General features: G+C 42.8%; 1 protein-coding gene across 3 annotated transcripts in view; it reads right to left on the reverse strand.

The window, feature by feature from the left end:
• golga3 (golgin A3) overlaps positions 1-21,970 on the reverse strand; it is a 71,786-nt gene that overhangs the window by 8,347 nt on the left and 41,469 nt on the right. For all 3 annotated transcript variants that reach the window (XM_068006139.1, XM_068006138.1, XM_068006137.1), the window contains 8 exons: positions 21,669-21,932; positions 20,535-20,629; positions 14,951-15,167; positions 13,075-13,218; positions 9,373-9,570; positions 8,383-8,499; positions 7,350-7,489; positions 6,198-6,330 (listed from right to left, as the gene is read on the reverse strand). In XM_068006139.1, coding sequence (XP_067862240.1) covers positions 6,198-6,330; positions 7,350-7,489; positions 8,383-8,499; positions 9,373-9,570; positions 13,075-13,218; positions 14,951-15,167; positions 20,535-20,629; positions 21,669-21,932 — 1,308 coding nt within the window. The remainder of the gene's footprint in view (positions 1-6,197; positions 6,331-7,349; positions 7,490-8,382; positions 8,500-9,372; positions 9,571-13,074; positions 13,219-14,950; positions 15,168-20,534; positions 20,630-21,668; positions 21,933-21,970) is intronic.

The raw sequence follows: 21,970 nt of genomic DNA on the forward strand, positions 1-21,970 counted from the left end.
CCCATTCGGATATTCTTTAGATTCATAAAGTGTTTAGTGAGAATGCAAGGGACATGGTCATTCATAAAAATGCAATAGCAATACCTATCAGCTGACAATGATAACATTCATCTCACAATGAAGCTTCAGTGCTCTAAATCTACTACACACCTTCAGTAAATTAATTCACATTCTGGGGGAGAGGGACACGGCCCTTTTTAAATGATTAGTTGTCTCTGATTAGTTTTGTTTACTCTGCCAACTGCTTTGTAGAAATGAAAAACACAGCTGTCCCTAGGAAATGAAAATGAACATAATGTGCAGTGGTATAGTGCGCTCAGGAGAAACAGAGGTTGAGGGGAAGAGGTGGCGTGACCCTTTTTGGGAGGTTGAGGTTGATCCTGCAGGGGGTGAAAAACTACACAGTCAGCTACTCTGGCTGAACATCTTTAATGTGAAATTATCTCTATGGGTATGCTACAGATCACCAGTTCAGAAGCAGGAAGGGGGATCCAAGTGATTTGGTGTCCAAGTGAGTGAACATAATGCTCACTTCATGACCCAGAATATCAAGAAAGTCACCCAATGTCTTCACTCGGTAATAAGTGACCCAGAAAAGAAAATTGAAGCCAGGGCACCTCCGCAGTAGGGAAGATAGTGAAAAGAATAAAGAACTTGTATTTATATAACTCCTTTCACGATCTCAGGGCGTCCCAAAGCGCTTTACAATCAATTAAGTACTTTTGACCTGTAGTCAATATTGTAATGGTCACAGAGTGATTACACTCGACATAATCTGGGATTCTGAAATATTAAGGACCAGCAGCCTGGTATAAAATTTTAAAGAAAAAGTTAAATTGAAGGAAATTAGTGAATTGATTCTGTGAGTGTTTAAGAACACTTCAATAGAGGACATACAGGCAGACCGATGAGCATGCATGTTACACAAGTAGAATAAACAAACTAGTTAAACAGAAGCAAAAATCATCTCTACAAATCCTGCAAAGAGAAAGATAAGGGGTTTCACTGGGATGAATACAGGAGCCTGTTAAAGGTCTGGTAAGAGGAACCTTGAAAACAGCCAAGCTGCAGATGCAAAACATAAGAAGAATTTTTTTTCAGTGCCCAGAAGACCCGAGAACAATAAGGCCTGAAACTGAACACGAACACAAGATAGTTAATATGCTAAAAATGACAATTTCTTATGAGGTATTCACTAGAGAAGTTATGAGCAAAGTGCTTTCCATAAATGGTGATAATGTAAATAGAATTAACAGCTTTGACATAAATGAGATAGTGACATAAATGAGATAGATGTCCTAGACAAGCTCAAGGGCTCCAAACAAATAAATCCTAAAGACAGATGGTATTTATTGCCAAGTACTAAGAGACAATGGATAAGATTCTTAAGGTACTGCCAGTGATTTTGAGGGGGTCAAACGCTGAGGTGGTCTTAGTAGGTTGGAAGTAGGCTAATGTGGTGCCCAATTTCAAAAAGGGTGACAAACCAGACTCAGGCAAGTACAAACCCTTTAATCTTAAATCGATACTAGGTAAAATAATGGAATCAGGAGTAAACTTATGATAATAATCTAGTAAACAACAGCCACAGCTTCAGAAGGGGAAAATCCTGCCTGACCAACCTTCTTGACTTTGAGTAACTCTCCAGTGGACTGGAAAACCCCACGTGTTCTGACTTCTAAAAAGCGTTTGATAAAAGTTCTGCACAAAAGGCTTCTATTGAAGCTTAATGTGTTGGGGATTCAAAATAAAACCTGAAAATGGATAAGAAACTGGCTGTTGGGCAGGAAGTAGCTTGCAGTTATCAGGTGTGATGTGGGGGGAGGGAATGCTGAATGATGTGCCTCAGGGATCAGCATTGGGATCCATCTTGCTTATAACTTACATTAACTACCGGAATTTAGAAGTTCAGAGCAAACTGGACAAATTGACGGACAAAACCAAACTAGGAAGGGCAGCTGAATCCTGGAAGAGAGCCAGGAACAAAATAAGTTAGATAAAGTATGTAAGTGGGTGGAATAATGGAGATGAAATTTAATAGGGACAACTGTAAATACTACATACAGCAAGAAAAATGGGTAACAGTGTCAAAATAGTAAGGAGAGAGGTCTAGGCAGTTCGTAGATTCAACATGTCCAGTCAAATGGAGCAGCAATCAACACAGTAAACAGAATACTGAACTATAGGGCCAATAAAGAACAAATCAAAAAAAGTTGTGCTCAAATCGTATAGTGTTTGGGTCACACCACACCTTCCACACCTTAAGTACGGTGTCCAGTTCTGGTCAGACACAAAAAGGAGCCATTAAGCCCTGGAAGCAGTGCAGACAACAGCCACCAGACTAATCCCCAGGGTCAAAAGATTAATAAAAGACTCAGAAACCTGGGCTTTTCAGCATTGAAAGAAAGGAATTGAACTGCAAACTTAAGAGGTACATTAAATGGTAGGCGATACAGAAAGGGGCAAATCTGGAAAAATACTTTAAAACTTAACCACAATGGTATAATGGGGCAGAAATTAATAAAAGGCAAAGTTAGGACTGATGTTATGAAGTGATCAACATATGGAATGGACTTCTGGGTAGGTAGTGCAGACAAAAACTGTGTTGGACGTTGTAATGAGCAAAACTGCATTACGACAGTGACTGGCTGTACGTTAGGATGTCCTGAGGTCATGAAAGGTGCTAAATAAACGCAATTATTTCTTCTAGGAACTTTCTGAATGGATGAGCTTAATTACCTTCCTCATTTATACCTATTGGTAATCTTGTGAAGAAACCTAGCCTGTAACAATACACATTTCCACCACAAGGTGATGCCAAATGTTGGAGTTTAAGGGAGACAGGCAGCACGGAAATCAGCTGGTGTTCTATTTCCAAAAATGTTCCTGAAGAAATAAAGATAGCTTAAACAAAACAGAAATTTCTACCACGGTCCAAGATTCTGTAGTACGACCTTTAGTCTTTTACAGCAGCACTGCCAAGAACAAATTGTGTTAAAATGTCCTTCCAAGGACAACACAGGAGTAAGCAACACTCAACAGACCGAAGATTTTGTAAGTCAACTTGTGGAATTAAAAAAAGAAAATCCTGAACAAATAGAGTGTACAAAAGTTCAGAATTAGAAGTCAATGCATTGGGGGATGGGGAAATCAATGGAGGGCAGCAAGGACAGGGGTGAGTGGAACTCAGTACTGGACAGGATGCTGATGACGGATTTCTGAATGAGCTAGAGTTTGTGTCATGTGCAATGCGGAAGGGCAGCGGAAAGTAGAGTCTGAAGGTGATGAAAGGCACAGATGAGGATTTTACCAAGTACCATAGGGGGTCTTTTACATCCATTTGAACTGATGAGACAGGGTTTTGCTATAACTTCTTGTGCAAAAAAAACCTGCACTTCCAACAATGCAGCATTCCCTCAGTATTGTGGTGAAATGCCATCTAGATAATAGGCTTGTAAGAGTAATAGGCTTGTCAGCAAAATTGAAGCCCATGGAATAAAAGGGGCAGTGCAGCATGGAGACAAAATTGGCTAAGTGACAAGAAACAGACAGTAGTGGTGAACGGATGTTTTTCAGACTGGAGGAAGGTATATAGTGGTGCCCCCCAGGGGTCGGTACAAGGACCACTGCCTTTTAAAAATATATATATATTAATGACTTGGATGTACAGGGCACAATTTCAAAATCTGCAGGTGACACAAAACTTTGGAAGTGTAGTAAACAGTAAGGAGGAGTAATAGACTTCAAGGAGACATAAGACAGGCTGGTGGAATGGGCGGACACATGGCAGATGAAATTTAACACCAAGAAGTGCGAAGTGATACATTTTGGCAGGAAGAACGAGAAGAAGCAAAATAAACTAAATGGTACAATTCTAAAGGGGGTGCAGGAACAGAGACACCTGGGGGTATATGTGCACAAATCGTTGAAGGTGGCAGGACAGGTTGAGAAAGCGGATAAAAAGCATATGGGATTCTGAGCTTTATACATAGAGGCATAGAGTACAAAAGCAAGGAAGTTATGTTAAATCTTTTAAAAACACTGGTTCGGCCACAACTGGAGTATTGTGTCCATCAGTCTACTCTCAATCATCAGCAAAGTGATGGAAGATGTCGTCGACAGTGCTATCAAGCGGCACTTACTCACCAATAACCTGCTCACCAGTGCTCAGTTTGGGTTCCGCCAGGACCACTCAGCTCCAGACCTCATTATAACCTTGGTCCAAACATGGACAAAAGAGCTGAATTCCAGAGGTGAGGTGAGAGTGACTGCCCTTGACTTCAAGGAGCCCTAGTAAAATTGAAGTCAATGGGAGTCAGGGGGAAAACTCTCCAATGGCTGGAGTCATACCTAGCACAAAGGAAGATGGTAGTGGTTGTTGGAGGCTAATCATCTCAGTCCCAGGGCATTGCTGCAGGAGTTCATCAGGGCAGTGTCCTAGGCCCAACCATCTTCAGCTGCTTCATCAATGACCTTCCCTCCATCATAAGGTCAGAAATGGGGATGTTCGCTGATGATTGCACAATGTTCAGTTCCATTCGCAACCCCTCAAATAATGAAGCAGTCCGAGCCCGCATGCAGCAAGACCTGGACAACATCCAGGCTTGGGCTCATAAGTGGCAAGTAACATTCGCGCCAGATAAGTGCCAGGCAATGACCATCTCCAACAAGAGTCTAACCACCTCCCCTTGACATTCAACGGCATTACCATCGCCGAATCCCCCACCATCAACATCCTGGGCGTCACCATTGACCAGAAACTTAACTGGACCAGCCATATAAATACTGTGGCTACAAGAGCAGGTCAGAGGCTGGGTAGTCTGCGGCGAGTGACTCACCTCCTGACTCCCCAAAGCCTTTCCACCATCTACAAGGCACAAGTCAGGAGTGTGATGGAATACTCTCCACTTGCTTGGATGAGTGCAGCTCCAACAACACTCAAGAAGCTCGACACCATCCAAGATAAAGCAGCCTGCTTGATTGGCACCCCATCCACCATCCTAAACATTCACTCCCTTCACCACCGGCGCACCGTGGCTGCAGTGTGTACCATCCACAGGATGCACTGCAGCAACTCGCCAAGGCTTCTTCGACAGCACCTCCCCAAACCCACGACCTCGACCACCTAGAAGGACAAGAGCAGCAGGCACATGGGAAAAACACCACCTGCACATTCCCCTCCAAGTCACACACCGTCCTGACTTGGAAATATATCGCCGTTCCTTCAGTCGCTGGGGCAAAATCCTGGAACTCCCTTCCTAACAGCACAGTGGGAGAACCGTCACCACACGGACTGCAGCGGTTCAAGAAGGTGGCTCATCACCACCTTCTCAAGGGCAATTAGGGATGGGCAATAAATGCCGGCCTCGCCAGCGACCCCCACATCCCATGAACGAATATATAAAAAAAAATTCTGGGCACTGCACTTTAGGAAGGACGTGAAGGCCTTAGAGAGGGTGCAGAATAAATGTACTAGAATTAGTTCCAGGGATGAAGGACTTCAGTTACGTGGCTAGACAGGAGAAGTTGGGGTTGTTCTCCTTAGAGCAGAGAAGGTTGAAAGGAAATTTGATAGAAGTGTTCAAAATCATGAAGGGTTTAGATGAAGTAAATAAAGAGAAACTGTTCCCATTGGCGGAAGGGTCGAGAACCAGAGGACATGGATTTAAGATGATTGGCAGAAGAACCAAAGGCAACATGAGGAGTATTCCAGATCATAACTACTCAGCGAATAGTTATGATCTGGAATGCGCTGCCTGAAAGGGTGGAGGAAGCAGTTTCAATCGTGGCTTTCAAAAAGGAATTGGATAAATACATGAAGGGAAAAAATTTGCAGGGCTACGGGGAAAGAGTGGGGGAAAAGGGACTAACTGGATTGCTTTTACAAAGAGCTGGCATGGGCTCGACGGGCTGAATGGCCTCCTTCTGTGCTGTAGCCATTCTAGATTATTTGCTGGTGTGTGGCTTGAACCTACAACCACAATTACTCAGGAGACTGGCTGGAGAGTTGAGTAAGGTGGAACTGAGTCAGGAGAAGGCAAATACAGGCCAGTGGAGCCATAAAATTCTCATACATCGAGGTTTCAAATTCATTACAATTACGATAGAGGCCGGTGTCAAAACCTGTTTATCAAGTTGTGCGAGATGTTAAGACCCCACCATTTATAATATATATTTAGCTGCAAGACAAGTTGTACCTCCTGGTTTACAGTAGCTGGTTTGTTAAGCTGCTCATCCAGCTGTTTCTGCAGTAGCTTAAGCTGAGAGTGAGCTGCAGCTAATTCCTCCTGGAACTGTGCTACTTCCTGAGAGTGTTTCTTATCCTGGGCTCTGCAACAGAACACAATGGGAGCAAGGTTAGATTAACCCAATCATATCATAGCAGGGACTCTAGGGAGCATTAAGAAATCAAATTGTTTCAGGGATACAACTTTTAACTAACTGAAGGCATCTGATGGAACTGTAGACTTGGTGCAATTTGAGCTACGAGTTGGGGTCTCAAAAGAAATAGCATTATGTTTTGGACACTGAGCAACCGTACAAGTAAAACTGCTGTAGAATCTTTAACCATTGTGTGTTAGGCCATTTCTAATCCTTCAACTGGGTACGTTCACATCCCATAGCAAATATTTGTTTTTAAAAATTGACTGTAGAAGGCAGCAAACTATTTGAAAATTCAGGATGCACGATAATTTTAGAAATTTTTTTACATGAAGTTTTTCTAACTGTACTTTTTATCTTGATGGGAAAAGCAATGTATAGCTGAACCATATCAGTCAGAAGATCCCAGGACTGATTCCATGGAAACAAGCCATTTGGTCCGGCCTTCCACGCAAGCAAACAGTCCCAAATACTTTACCCACCTTGTTCCCGTACCTCTTCATCCCTTTACCTATAGTAGAGAGCTAGCAGTGACAAAGGCGGGGGCCAAATGGTCATCACCTGTATTTGAATTTCTATGATTCTATAACATGCATTGAATCCAGTCCCTAAACAGTAATAGGAAAAGCCCACTTGACTTCACTCCAGCCACAGACTCCAGGTAGAAAGTTGCATAGGGGTAGGGGCTGAGATTTCCCAAACTTGAGAAATTAAGCCAATCTGGCAAAGCTGGGCATTTCTGACCCCCTCCTCCCCAAACAGGCTAAGTATTGTGTAGGAAGGATTCACAACAAGAGGACATGGTGCTGATGGGGTTGTGCTGTGGGGAAACTCCACTGACAAAAGCAGGCAAGCTGGGGTTTTAACCCTCAGAGTTTCAACATTCCTACCACACAGTCTCATTGTTTAGGTCAACCATTAGATGTCAGATGTGCATAAGAACAGTTACTGCCACATAGTTGTCTTACTGGAGTTTATCAGCTTCTGCCTGCAGAGCTTCCACAAGCTGTTCTTTGGCCTGCAGCTCTTTCTTCACCTCGCAGAGTTCAAGGGCAGCTGCTCTGTAGTGACGACGATTATGTCCAGCCTCAGCCTTGTTTGCTGAAACCTATAAGTTATTTAAACAAAGACAAAAAAATTAGATATATTAAAAAAAATGCAATAAAGTACTTTATTTTCAGTTCCTTTGAGGTGGAAAGTATTGTATTTTCTCTGGAGATTTCCATTTCTCCCCCTTCCCTCTTATCTTGAGGTTGATGTCTCTTGCTTGTATAGTTCCACAAGTACTGGCAGCCCTTCAGTACCCCATCCATGTAACTATTCTGAGTGTCAACAGCCATTGAACTATAAAGGGCAACATAGCAAAGCACTATGCTGTCCTCATCCAAGGTCCACAACATGCACTTTCCAACAGAGGTTACTAGACAGCAGTAGGAACAGGAACCCTAGCTGAGTTCCCAACCCTAGCTCAAAGATACTGAGGGCAACTAGCATTTCAAGTGCCAACCAGACTGAGATCCACTTACTCAGCACAGAATGGGGATTCAATTCTAGTCTGTATGATTCAATACCACACTGAGCTGTGCCTTATCCATTCTTTGGTACAGAGGAGCTGTAGATTAAAACAACTACTTTGTTATATTTTGTGATAGTTTTCAATACAATTTTCCTCACTTTGTCTTTATTTACAGACTGTAGATGTCAAGCGTACGAAACAAGGCGGGCAACTTTATGCAGTGTACTGCATTCATTCATTCATTGATCAGAATTGAAATTTAATGGAAGTATTAGAATTCAGAGACTGTATTTTCTAACCATTTGCATTTTATCATCATCTTTCAGGTGCAATCTGGAAACACAGAGAATTAGACTTCACCCACATGCCCCCACTTTAAGAAAATGTATTAAAACATTAACGAGATAAATTGATCCATTGGTTTTCGACTGCCCTCATTAAATGTTTAAAGTTCCTTGAAATGAAGCCTTGAAGCCACTACTTACCTGCTGTTTTAGTTCATTAACATTTCCTTTCTCCTTTTCCAGTGCAATCTGCAAGGCTTGTACTAACTGTTTCATCTGCTGGTCCTCCTCTTCCTTTCGTTTTAGGACTGCTTGTACCTGTCCAAAAAAGTGTCACTCCATAAAATCTGGTTTCAAACAGGTGTTACTGAAAGAGACTGTATTCCTTTCTGTCATCTTATTGTTCTTCCTTTCATTTTGAAGTAGAACATAGATATCAATGAAAATGCAGTGTTAATCACAAAGTTTGGGGAAGGGGAATGGGTGAGGATGACAGAGTATTTTTTCATATCATCAGAATGGGTCTGGCAAGATAATCATTAATTTTCTATAAGACAGATTTTGGGCTGGCTGCATTGGCAGACCACAGTACAGTTGGCTGTCGGGTGTATTTAGCTCTTGGAGCAGCACCAAACTCTCAATGTGGCACAGACAAACCACTGGGGCCACTGAGCAGTTGGGATTCTTGGTTTGACATTTGATGAACAAAAATTGACCAGGTTATGCGACCATCTGGGTCTTCTCATTTCTAAATTGCACGGGTGGCTGAAAATCCAGCCTTTGGAATTGCTTTTCTGTCAGACAGAGGCCAATTTTACAGTGTGGGCTCCAGCTCCAAAATGGATGGTAGACAGAGGAAAACAGGTTATAGGGCCCATCAGTTAGCAATAACTAGTTAGAAAGTGGAATTAATAAAAAAAAAGGTGGAAAAGAGAGAATGGGGAAGATTAGCAAGCAGAAGTGGTAAAAACAAAATTACATTTATTTTTGTTCCAGAGTTAATATTAGAAAAATAAAGCTACTCGCAACATTTCAATTGTTGCATTACTCAGTGTCAAAGTGCAGGTGTAATTTTTTTTTTTTAAATGGCTAACAAACAGTATCTGGAATTCCTTTAACCTGCAACATTCTCAGGATTAAGCAGCATAAATCATTCCTTCATAAAACAAAATCTTTCTGTTGAGTTCATACCTGAAGGTTCAGTTGTACCAGATCTGCTTCTCTCTTGGATAGGGCAGTCTCCAAGATGCTGGTGTGCTCTTTCAGTGCAGCATGGGACTGACTCAGGCCAACAAGTTTCCCTCGTTCGTGTTCCAACTCTAGAGTCAGCTTTTTATTGATTTCTTCCAAGCGCCTTATCTTTTTCCGAAAACCTCTCGACTCTTGAAGCTATGTGGGAGGGAGAAAACTGAAGCCATCAGTGAACAGAGAATTTCCACAAAATAAAATATACCTTCATACACATTGTAATTAACCCTACAAGAGCTATGGAAGGACACAAATAAAACGTGAGCTCAGTACACAAAGGGATAAAATGTGAATGTATTATAGCTTCGACTGTACTTTTTCAATTTCCAATACACTATTCATGTCTAGAAAATAGTTTTAGCTGTAGTTCTTCTAATCCAGGCCATTTCATAAACACCTTTATGAGGAGCAGTCTACATCTTCAATCAGAACTACACCTTCCAACAGTCCTTAGGAACAGAACACACACTTAAATTTTACGTGAAAAAAAACAGCAGTTACAGAGAAAAACAAACACTTGAATTAGATTTTGAGGAGCGAATGGACAGAATAATTCTCATAAAAAGGACTGATAACAGATAACTTCACAGTCTCGAAAAACAATCATCAAAAGGGGTGGTGCCAGAGGACTGGAGAATTACAAATGTTTACACCCTTTTTTGAACAAGGGTGTAAGGATAAACCCAGCAACTATAGGCCAGTCAGTTTAACCTCAGTGGTGGGGAAACTTTTAGAAACGATAATCCGGGACAGAATTAACAGTCACTTGGACGAGGGTGGATTGATTAGGGAAAGCCAGCACGGATTTGTTAAAGGCAAATCATGTTTAACTAACCTTATAAGAGTTTTATGATGAGGTAACAGAGAGGGTAGATGAGGGCAATGCAGTTGATGTGGTGTATATGGACTTTCAAAAGGCGTTTGATAAAGTGCCGTATGGTAGGCTCATCATCAAGATTGCGGCCCATGGAATAAAGGGGGCAATAGCAACATGGATACAGAATTGACTAAGGGACAGGAAATAGAGTAGTGGTGAACGGTTTTTTTTGGACCGGAGGGAGATGTACAGTGCTCTTCCCCAAGGGTCAGTGCTGGGACCACTGCTTTTCTTGATCTATATTAATGACTTGGACTTGGGTGTACAGGGCACAATTTCAAAATTTGCAGATGACACAAAAGTTGGAAAGGTAGTAACCAGTGAGGAGGATAGTGACAGACTTCAAGACGATATAGACAGGCTGGTGGCATGGGTGGACATATGGCAGATGAAATTTAACGCAGAGAAATGCGAAGTGATACATTTCGGTAGGAAGAACGAGGGGAGGCAATATAAACTAGAGGGCACAACTCTAAAAGGGGTACAGGAACAGAGAGATCTGGGGGTAAATGTCCACAAATCATTGAAGGTGGCAGGGCAGGTTGAGAAAGTGGTTAAAAAAAGCATACGGGATCCTGGGCTTTATAAATAGAGGCATAGAGTACAAAAGTATGGAAGTCATGAAGAACCTTTATAAAACACTGGTTCGGCCACAATTGGAGTACCGAGATCAGTTCTGGGCACCGCACTTCAGGAAAGATGTGAAGGCCTTAGAGAGGGTGCAGAAGACGATTCCAGGGATGAGGGACTTTAGTTAAGCGGATAGACTGGAGAAGCTGTGGTTGTTCTCCTTGGAACAGAGACGGTTGCAAGAAGATTTGATAGAGGTAGTAAAAATAATGAAGGGTCTAGACAGAGTACATAGAGAGAAACTGTTCTCAATGGTGGAAGGGTCAAGGACCAGGGGACATAGATTAAAGGTGATTGGCAAAAGAACCAAAAGGTGACATGAGGAAAAACTCTTTTTTAAAAACACAGCGAGTGGTTATGATCTGGAATGCACTGCCCAAGGGGGTTTTGGAGGCAGATTCAATCATGGCCTTCAAAACGGAACTGGATAAGTACTTGAAAGGAAAAAGATTGCAGGGCTACGGGGAAAGGGACTAGCTGGATTGCTCTTGCATAGAGCTGGCACAGACTCGATGAGCCGAATGGCCTATGATTCTATGATCAAGGGCAGCCCTTCGAAATTAGAGAAATTGCAGGGGAAGGACAGGGAGAATAGGAGCGAAAGAGAAGCAATGGAAATGAATGAAGGCATTTAGAGGAATGCAATAAGCAGCATCTCATTTGAAATTTACAGTTGTAGAGGAACAGCAGTTTTGGCTTCACCCTGAACTTGAACTTTGGTTTTCCCTCTCCTGAGAATGTCGGATGTGTGCTGCAGTAGTTTCATGGGTGCAAGCAGGCGGCACATCATCCAAGAAACCATTTTTGATCCGTGAATCCAAATCCAAGCACCACTGTTCACCACAGCCAAGGACGACCCAGTCTGTCTGACTGACAGACAGACTGTCTGACAGGGACAAAACATACGCACACATTCCAGCAGGGTCACTGAATAGTGGCTGACTTTTGCCTTCATGAGCCTGGAAGCACTGAGACCAATTGCAATGGGTTGGCTGCTATACCACTGAGATCCAGCTCAAAGGTAAGGGATGTAAACTGGGACCTTCCTGACTTATAAGGCTCAGGATGCTAGAACTTCTGTACGTCACTGTATTCCCATTAGAATTTTGAATACATAAGTATTTGACCACATATCTAAGGCTGGAGTACTAGAATTTTACACGTTCCCAAATGCATAACTTTAAACGGTCTTAATAGGTTTTTGTTAAAATTTATCTGTTTTATTGCTGTTTATTTTGTAAAAGAAAGCTAACATGTTTATTTAGTTGAATGGAATCCACACACAGCAACCACAACATTCTTCTGGAGTGTACTATACTTAGATTGCACTCTCAAACAGAAAGATAGCGTCAGAAATGGCCAGTTATTTCTCAGTCATACCAGCTGTTTGTAGAGGAAATGAAGCTAAAGAAGAAAGGACCGATTTACTGCACTTTGAAACTGAGCCCAGAAAGTTCAAAATATTCCAAGTGATCCACTAATTATTCAGTAGACCCTACAGCTGAACAACATCTCAACAAATGGTTGTGTAACTTGAAAAATATTGTATTTGGGACTGTGTGGGACAATTTCAAATGTATTTTCACTATGCAGGAATATCTTGAAGACTTTTAAATTAATGACAACTCCACATATAATACACCTTAAAACCTATTTTTCTACATTAAAAAAGAGTGACTACACTTCAAAAGTACTTCAATGGCTGTAAAGCGCTTTGGGACATCCTGAGGTTGTGCAAAGCGCTGTATAAATGCAAGGCTTTTTATCTTTTAAAATGATTTCTATACATTATTCTAGAACCTCTCCCAGAACTCAATACTCATTATACCATAGGAGCAAGAGGAAAGGCTAAAAGTAGTTTAGAAACCAATAGTGCATTTTGCAACCATGACGATCCACTACTATGGGTCTAATTGTTTTTTTTTGCAGGGGGGTGGAGGAGAATCCCAGGATAATTCCATTAATTTCCGTAATACTCCGTGCTCAGTCGTGCTGTTGTAAACTAAAATAAAGGCAAGTTGATTCACTATGGAGCAACCCTGACTGTATAAACAGTAACAATGAAATCATGGTGGGTTTGACCAATATTAGTGCCCATGCGCACAGTTTGGTTTGGTTTGGTTTAGTTTAGTTTTTACCTCGTCCTCTAGCTCCAAAACCTTCTCTCGGTAATCCTCCAGCTCCTGGCTGGTAAGTGATATGACTTCCTGCAACTCCTTTTCAAGCATGGTTTTGCTGTGGTTCACCGCCTGCAGCTCCAGTTGCAAAGCCTGAATCCGTTCCTATTAACATTTAAAAGGATAGTGTGAGATCATTTGCCAGCACAGCTCCAAGTAATACGGTCAACATATCCAGTAATGCCAAAAGCCACATTACCCTTCCATATTTCTGTCAAAAAGTAACCCAACTGCAGCAACCCATTAACAAGAGCGAACTTGGCAAACATAGCGTATTGGCACGACACTTCTCACTCCAAGTAAAATCCAACATGAGGTTTACTCAAGAGATGTATCATAGAACAAATAGCACTTTTTTTGAACAGGAAAAATGCTTGAAAAGGTAGTCCATCCTTTAAAGGTCTCCCTAAGCTCTGGAAATCCCTCCGTAAACCTCTCTGCCTCGCTCTCGACCTTTAAGGCGCTCCCTTAAGTTTTGGGTCAGCTGTCCTAATATTTCCTTATGAGGCCCGGTGTCAAATTTTGTTTGATAATCGCTCCTGTGAAGTGCCTTGGGACGTTTTATTATGTTAAAGGCGCTATATAAATGCAAGTTGTTGTTGTTGCATTACACACTATCACCTAGCTGAGAAGACGGACAGCCTTTGTATATACTATTCAAGAGCTCGACATGAGAAGGGCCACTCTGCCAGAGGTCCAGACTGATCTGTCCTTCAATTTCTACCTCCCTTCATGGGAAGCACCAGGCTCCATGTTTGTGCCTTAACTCTAGGGCTCAACTGAGATCATATGCTTAGCATATGGGGAACTATGGATGGAAACCTGCTGCCTACCAGTCTGTGGCTCCAATGTGCTGTACCATCCTTCAATATTCACTTCAACCAGCTAAGCTCCAGGCAAGTTTTACACACAAGAAGCAAGGAAGGAAACATCAAAATGAGATAGCTGTCTCAGCTTGAGAAAAAGTATTGTTTCTCATTAATTTCATCACTTAAAAACATCTAATTCTGTTCTTGATCAATTTTCAAATAAAAGATTTTTCAGTGACAAAATGAACTTCCTTAAATAGCAATAGACAGTAGTGAAAAAAAATAAAACCACCATTGGAATCCCATTTCTCAGTTTATCTTGTTACAGTTTGTTCTCAGGATGTGAGTCACACCTGCAAGGGTGCATTTATTGCCCATCCTTAGTCGTCCTGAGAAAATGGTGGTGGACCGTTGTAGTGATTGTTTTTATAACTGAGTGGTTTGCTAGATCACTTCAGAAGGCAATTAAAAGTCAACCACAGTGTGGCTAGAGTCATGCGTATGCCAGACCGGGTAGGAGTGGCAAGTTGTCTTCCCTGAAGGACATTATCGAACCAGATGGGTTTTTAATGACAATATGACAGCTTTCATGGTCACAAATTACCATGCTATGATGGGATTCGACTCATGACCTCGGGCTTGTTAATCCAGTACCACAACCACTTAACCACTCGACCCAGATCATTTTCTCATCAAATGACATTCAACTTTGGAATCCTTGCAACCTTTTTAAGTTAGCTTTACTACTTCTTCTCATTAAACTCCTGCAGTCGACAGCTCAGGATGCCAACAGGAGAAAATTGCAGGGCTATGGAGAAAGAGTGGGGGAGTGAGACTAACTGGACAGCTCAATGGCACAGGCACAATGGGCCGAATGGCCTCCTTTTGCACTGTAAGATTCTATGAAACTATTTTTTCCATTTAACATTTTTCCCCCTAATTTTACTTTGCCTCAGAAAGTGATCTGCAAATTGTAGGCTACAAAAACATTTGCAAACTCCAATTAGAGTTTGGAAAGGGTAACGTACTTGCAGAACCTTATCGCTTCCGCCCTCTGTGACCTGATCTTTCAGCTTGCTGAGCTCTGCCTCAGCAGACTCCTTCGCTCCAAGGGCCTCCTGCAGTCGACGGCTCAGAATGCCAACAGCATTTTCATAAGCTTTGTGTTTGGCTTTCATTTCTTTCTGCGCACTGGTGAGATCTGTGCCAAGTTTCTTCATTCGGGTCTTCTGTTCGGAGATACCTCTGAAATGTCAAGGCGATGCAGGTTAAATATAACAGGAAAATGAAGTTCATTTAGAACACAATAATTCTGTATATGTAGCACCATAGAATCACAGAATGGTTACAGCACAGAAGGAGGTCATTTGACCCACTGAGCCCGTGCCGGCTCTTTGTAAGAGCAATCCAGTTAGTCCCATACCCCTGCTCTTTCCCCGTAGCCCTGCAAATTTTCCCCATGTATTTATCCAATTCCTTTTTGAAAGCCACGATTAAATCTGCTTCCACTACCCTTTCAGGCAGCGCATTCCAGATCGTAACTACTCACTGGGTAAAAAATTTTTTCCTCATGTTGCCTTTCGTTCTTTTGCCAATCTTCTTAAATCTGTGTCCTCTGGTTCCCAACCTATCCGCCAATGGGAACAGTTTCTCTTTATTTACTTCATCTAAACCAGTCATGATTTTGAACACTTCTATCAAATCTCCACTCAATCTTCTCTGCTCTAAGGAGAACAAACCCAGCTTCTCCAGTCTATTCACATATCTGAAGTCCCTCATCCCTGGAACCATTCTAGTAAATCTTTTCTGCACCCTCTCTAAGGCCTTCACATCCTTCCTAAGTGCGGTGCCTGGAATTGGACACAATACTGCAGTTGTGGCTGAACCAGTGTTTTATAAAGGTTCAACATAACTTCCTTGCTTTTGTACTCGAACCCCCAAGGTCTCTCTGTTCCTGCACCACCTTTAGAATTATACCATTTAGTTTATATTGCTTCTCCTCGTGCTTCCTGCCAAAATGTATCACTTCGCACTTCTCTGCGTTAAATTTCATTTGCCATGTGTCCGCCCATTCCACCAGCCTGTCTATGCCTTCTTGAAGTCTATTACTATCCTCCTCACTGTTTACTACACTTCCAAGTTTTGCGTCATCTGCAAACTGTGAAATTGTGCCCTGTACACCCAAATCCAAGTAATTAATATATATAATCAAAAAAAGCAGCGGTCCTAGTACCAACCCCTGGGGAACACCACTGTATACTTTCCTCCAATCCGAGAAACAACTGTTCTATTTCAAGTCACTTAGCCAATTTCGTATCGATGCTGCCACTGCCCCTTTTATTCCATGGGGTTCAATTTTGCTGACAAGCCTATTATGTGGCACCTTATCAAACGCCTTTTGAAAGTTCACATACACAACATCAACCCTCTCTGCTACCTCATCAAAAAACTCAATCAAGTTAGTTAATTGTGATTTGCCTTTAACAAATCCATGCTGACTTTCCTTTATTAATCACACACTTGTCCAAGTGACTATTAATTTTGTCCTGGATTATCATTTCTAAAAACTTCCCCACCACTGACTGAGTTTAATCTGACTGGCCTGTAGTTGCTGGTTTATCCTTACACCCTTTTTTGAACAAGGGGGTAACATTTGCAATTCTCCAGTCCTCTGGCACCACCCCCAAATCTAAGGAGGGTTGGAAGATTCAGAGGCCAGCACCTCTGCAATTTCCACCCTTACTTCCCTCAGCAACCTAGGATGCATTCCATCTGGACTGGGTGACATATCTACTTTAAGTACAGCCAGTCTTTCTAGTGCCTCCTCTATTAATTTTTAGCCATGATGTGGAGATGCCGGTGATGGACTGGGGTGGACAAATGTAAGGAATCTTACAACACCAGGTTATAGTCCAACAAATTTATTTTAAAATCACAAGCTTTCGGAGATTATCTCCTTCGTCAGATGATTGAATGAAAAGGTTCTCAAATCGCATATCTTATACGATGTTGGGACAGCATCACACCAATCAAAAGGTGTCGTTGTTATTCAAACAGGCCAGTCACGGAGAACAGCACGTCCCAGTACACTCGATATACATTGTGTCTTTTACACAGGCAGGCAGAAAGAAACTTAAAATGGCAGAGAGAGAGAGAGAGAGAGAGAATTTTAAAAAACATATAAATTTTTTCCCCCTTTTTGCTGGTGGGGTTACGTGTAGCGTGACATGAACCCAAGATCCCGGTTGAGGCCGTCCTCATGGGTGCGGAACTTGGCTATCAACTTCTGCTCGACGATTTTGCGTTGTCGTGTGTCTCGAAGGCCGCCTTGGAGAACGCTTACCCGAAGATCGGTGGCTGAATGTCCTTGACTGCTAAAGTGTTCCCTGACTGGGAGGGAACCCTCCTGTTTGGCGATTGTTGCGCGGTGTCCGTTCATCCGTTGTCGCAGCGTCTGCATGGTCTCGCCAATGTACCATGCTCCGGGGCATCCTTTCCTGCAACGTATGAGGTAAACAACGTTGGCCGAGTCACAGGAGTATGAACCATGTACCTGGTGGGTGGTGTCCTCTCGTGTGATGGTGGTATCCGTGTCGATGATCTGGCATGTCTTGCAGAGGTTGCCGTGGCAGGGTTGTGTGGTGTCGTGGACGCTGTTCTCATGAAAACTGGGTAACTTGCTGCGAACGATGGTCTGTTTGAGGTTGGGTGGCTGTTTAAAGGCGAGCAGTGGAGGCGTGGGGATGGCCTTAGCGAGGTGTTCGTCGTCATCGATGACATGTTGAAGGCTGCGGAGAACATGGTGTAGTTTCTCCGCTCCAGGACGTCCTGTCGTATCAGGCAATGGAACCCTGTGTGAGAACCTCTCTGGATACGTCGAGGGCATCCTGAAACCCATTGTACAGGGAACCCCCAGCTTCTGTCGCGACACTACAGACTTCCTACAAAAACTCAGCACCCACGGACCAGTTGAACCAGGAACACTTCTCACCACGATGGACGTCTCGGCACTATACACCAGTATCCCCCACGATGACGGCATCGCTGCAACAGCCTCAGTACTCAACACCAACAACAGCCAATCTCCAGACGCCATCCTACAACTCATCCGCTTCATCCTGGATCACAATGTCTTCACCTTCAATAACCAGTTCTTTACCCAAACACACGGAACAGCCATGGGGACCAAATTCGCACCCCAATACGCCAACATTTTCATGCACAAGTTCGAGCACGACTTCTTCACTGCACAGGACCTCCAACCAACACTATACACCAGATACATCGACGACATTTTCTTCCTATGGACCCACGGCGAAGAATCACTGAAGAGACTACACGATAACATCAACAAGTTTCATCCCACCATCAAACTCACCATGGACTACTCCTCAGAATCGGTTTCTTTCTTGGACACACAAATCTCCATCAAAGACGGGCACCTCAGCACCTCACTCTACCGCAAGCCCACGGACAACCTCACGATGCTCCACTTTTCCAGCTTCCACCCCAACCACGTCAAAGAGGCCATCCCCTATGGACAGGCCCTACGAATACACAGGATCTGCTCAGACGAGGAGGAACGCGATGGACACCTACAGACGCTGAAAGACGCCCTCGTAAGAACGGGATATGACGCTCGACTTGTCGATCGACAGTTCCGACGGGCCACAGCGAAGAATCGCATAGACCTCCTCAGAAGACAAACACGGGACGCAACCAACAGAGTACCCTTCGTCGTCCAGTACTTCCCTGGAGCGGAGAAACTACACCATGTTCTCCGCAGCCTTCAACATGTCATCGATGACGACGAACACCTCGCTAAGGCCATCCCCACGCCTCCACTGCTCGCCTTTAAACAGCCACCCAACCTCAAACAGACCATCGTTCGCAGCAAGTTACCCAGTTTTCATGAGAACAGCGTCCACGACACCACACAACCCTGCCACGGCAACCTCTGCAAGACATGCCAGATCATCGACACGGATACCACCATCACACGAGAGGACACCACCCACCAGGTACATGGTTCATACTCCTGTGACTCGGCCAACGTTGTTTACCTCATACGTTGCAGGAAAGGATGCCCCGGAGCATGGTACATTGGCGAGACCATGCAGACGCTGCGACAACGGATGAACGGACACCGCGCAACAATCGCCAAACAGGAGGGTTCCCTCCCAGTCAGGGAACACTTTAGCAGTCAAGGACATTCAGCCACCGATCTTCGGGTAAGCGTTCTCCAAGGCGGCCTTCGAGACACACGACAACGCAAAATCGTCGAGCAGAAGTTGATAGCCAAGTTCCGCACCCATGAGGACGGCCTCAACCGGGATCTTGGGTTCATGTCACGCTACACGTAACCCCACCAGCAAAAAGGGGGAAAAAATTTATATGTTTTTTAAAATTCTCTCTCTCTCTCTCTCTGCCATTTTAAGTTTCTTTCTGCCTGCCTGTGTAAAAGACACAATGTATATCGAGTGTACTGGGACGTGCTGTTCTCCGTGACTGGCCTGTTTGAATAACAACGACACCTTTTGATTGGTGTGATGCTGTCCCAACATCGTATAAGATATGCGATTTGAGAACCTTTTCATTCAATCATCTGACGAAGGAGATAATCTCCGAAAGCTTGTGATTTTAAAATAAATTTGTTGGACTATAACCTGGTGTTGTAAGATTCCTTACATTTATTAATTTTTAGCCCATCTAGTATCTCAACTATCGCCTCTTTCACTGTGACTTTGGCAGCATCATCTTCTTTGGTAAAGATGCAAAGTACTCATTTAATACCTCAGCCATGCCTTCTGCCTCCATGAGTAGATCTCCTTTTTGGTCCCTAATTGGCCCCACCCCTCCTCTTACTACCATTTACTGTTTATATGCCTATAGAAGACTTCTGGATTCCCTATTGTGTTAGCTGCCAGTCTATTCTCATACTCTCTCTTTGCCCCTCTTATTTCCTTTTTCACTTCGCCTTTGTACTTTCTATATTCAGCCTGGTTCTCACTTGTATTATCAACCTGACATCTGTCATACACTCACGTTTCCTAAGAATGAGGACAAGGAATGGGTGAAGAGGTAGTTATCAACAAGTCTTTTAAACATCAGTACTTCACTGAAGTCAAATATGTTCTGTGAGGTTATATATTTTATGCAACTTCACAGGCAGGTCCATGTAATTACACTTTCTACAATTGTAAGCCAACAGTTAAAATGCTGGGTGGATAATAATGTTTTCTTATGAGTTAGAGTGATATCCTGTTATATAATGAAAATTCCTCCTTTGAACAGTCCATATTCTCACCTAACTGTTATTTGATAAGCTTTTATGAAGCCTTAGTATTTTTGAAGCCATGACTATTACTGTAAAACCTCTAACAAAAGACTCACTTAATTTTCCTGTTGGTTTGTGTAAAACAAAATTGCAAATGAGACAAGTCTCAGTGGCCATGTGGAAGAGTTATTAGGAATTCCAAAAGTAGCAAGTGTTAATCGTTCATACTTGGTCACTTCTGCATAAACATTAATTTGGAAATTTCTGTGTTATAAAGCACATTCCTTAATTACCAGGAAAAGAACCGATCGAGTTCAAACAAAAGTTTTCCTCACTTTTTAGCTTCTTCTTGCATCTGCTCCACTTGCTTCTTTAGTTCTTCATTATCCTGAGAGAGCGACACTAGCTGGCTTTTGTCAAACTGCACCGACTATTAGAAAGCATAATACGACAGGTTTAATGGTCTGTTTAATTTCATTGCTCTTATCAACAATGTCAACTCAATGAAATATTCACCTTTTTACATCTGCAGTAATACTATCAATATTGACTAACATTTACATTCCAAGTGGTTAACACTATCCAGTGGGACAGGCAGCTAATTATTAATAAACAATATGAGTTTTCTTCACACCCACTGCATGGAGGGAGCGATTAATATATATTTTTTTAAATTAAAGGTAGGGGTTACTCCAGATTCTTCATAACTTAATACAAAGCAGCAGAGGCCCAAGGGCAGGTCTCCCACCAAACTAACTAGTAAACTTAAGATCTTCACAATTTCAAAAAAATATAATTAAACCTCTCATCCCCCGAGTCTATCAGGTAATTCTGAAAATAGGTTTAGCATTTTCATTATTAGTTACAGCAAAACAAATAGGTGTTCTGAAGACAATCTTCTATTTGGGCAGTTGTTGAGTTCTATTCCAGAAAAGGAACGAACCTGCATTCATGAAGCACACTTCACGACCTCAGGACGTCCCAAAGCGCTTTACAGGCGTAGTCACGGTTGTAATGTAATGCGGTAGCGGCAGCCAATTTGCACAAAGCAAGGTCCCACAAACAGCAATGAGATTAAGTGACCAGATAATCTGTTTTTTCAGTGATGTTGGTTGAGGGATAAATATTAGTCAGGACACCGGGGAGAACGCCCAATCAATCTTGGACAACATGGTAGTATATAAAGTACCGGGCCTCCAGGATGCAGACTTATGTCTGCACGATCAGAGTCCAGCTATGGTACTGACGTTGGGTGTGCTGCTGTAGGGAAGCATAAAGCAGAGAACAGTGGTTCCCCACAAAACAGAAGGGACAGTCACCCTGAGCAATTCTTGCACAGACTACCAGAAATCATAATGACAGGTTTAATGGCCTGTTGATAAGAGCTATGAAATTAAACAATGTCAACTCACTGATACCATTAGTTGCTCGTGTTAAAGGGCTGTGAGATTGACCATGCGTTTCTGTACCTGAAGCTCTGTGTCTAATTCATCACGTTCTTCCAGTGCCACCTGAAGTTGGGTTTCCAGGTCAGTCATTTGTTGGTGAACTCGAGAAAGCTCTCTCTGTAACCGCACATGCTCGATCTGTGCGGATTTTGTGTCAGTCTGCAACATGACCACTTCCTGCTTCAACTCTTTCACCACCGATTCCAGCTTTTTCTTTGTTGATTTTAACTCACTTATTAGTTGATCCTTTGAATTTGCATCACGTCGATATGCCTCCACCATCACCTGAAGGAAGGTGCCATTAACAGCGCAATCAACTTGGG

Source organism: Heptranchias perlo, chromosome 25 (genome assembly GCF_035084215.1).
Source record: "Heptranchias perlo isolate sHepPer1 chromosome 25, sHepPer1.hap1, whole genome shotgun sequence".
Lineage (NCBI taxonomy): Eukaryota > Metazoa > Chordata > Chondrichthyes > Hexanchiformes > Hexanchidae > Heptranchias > Heptranchias perlo.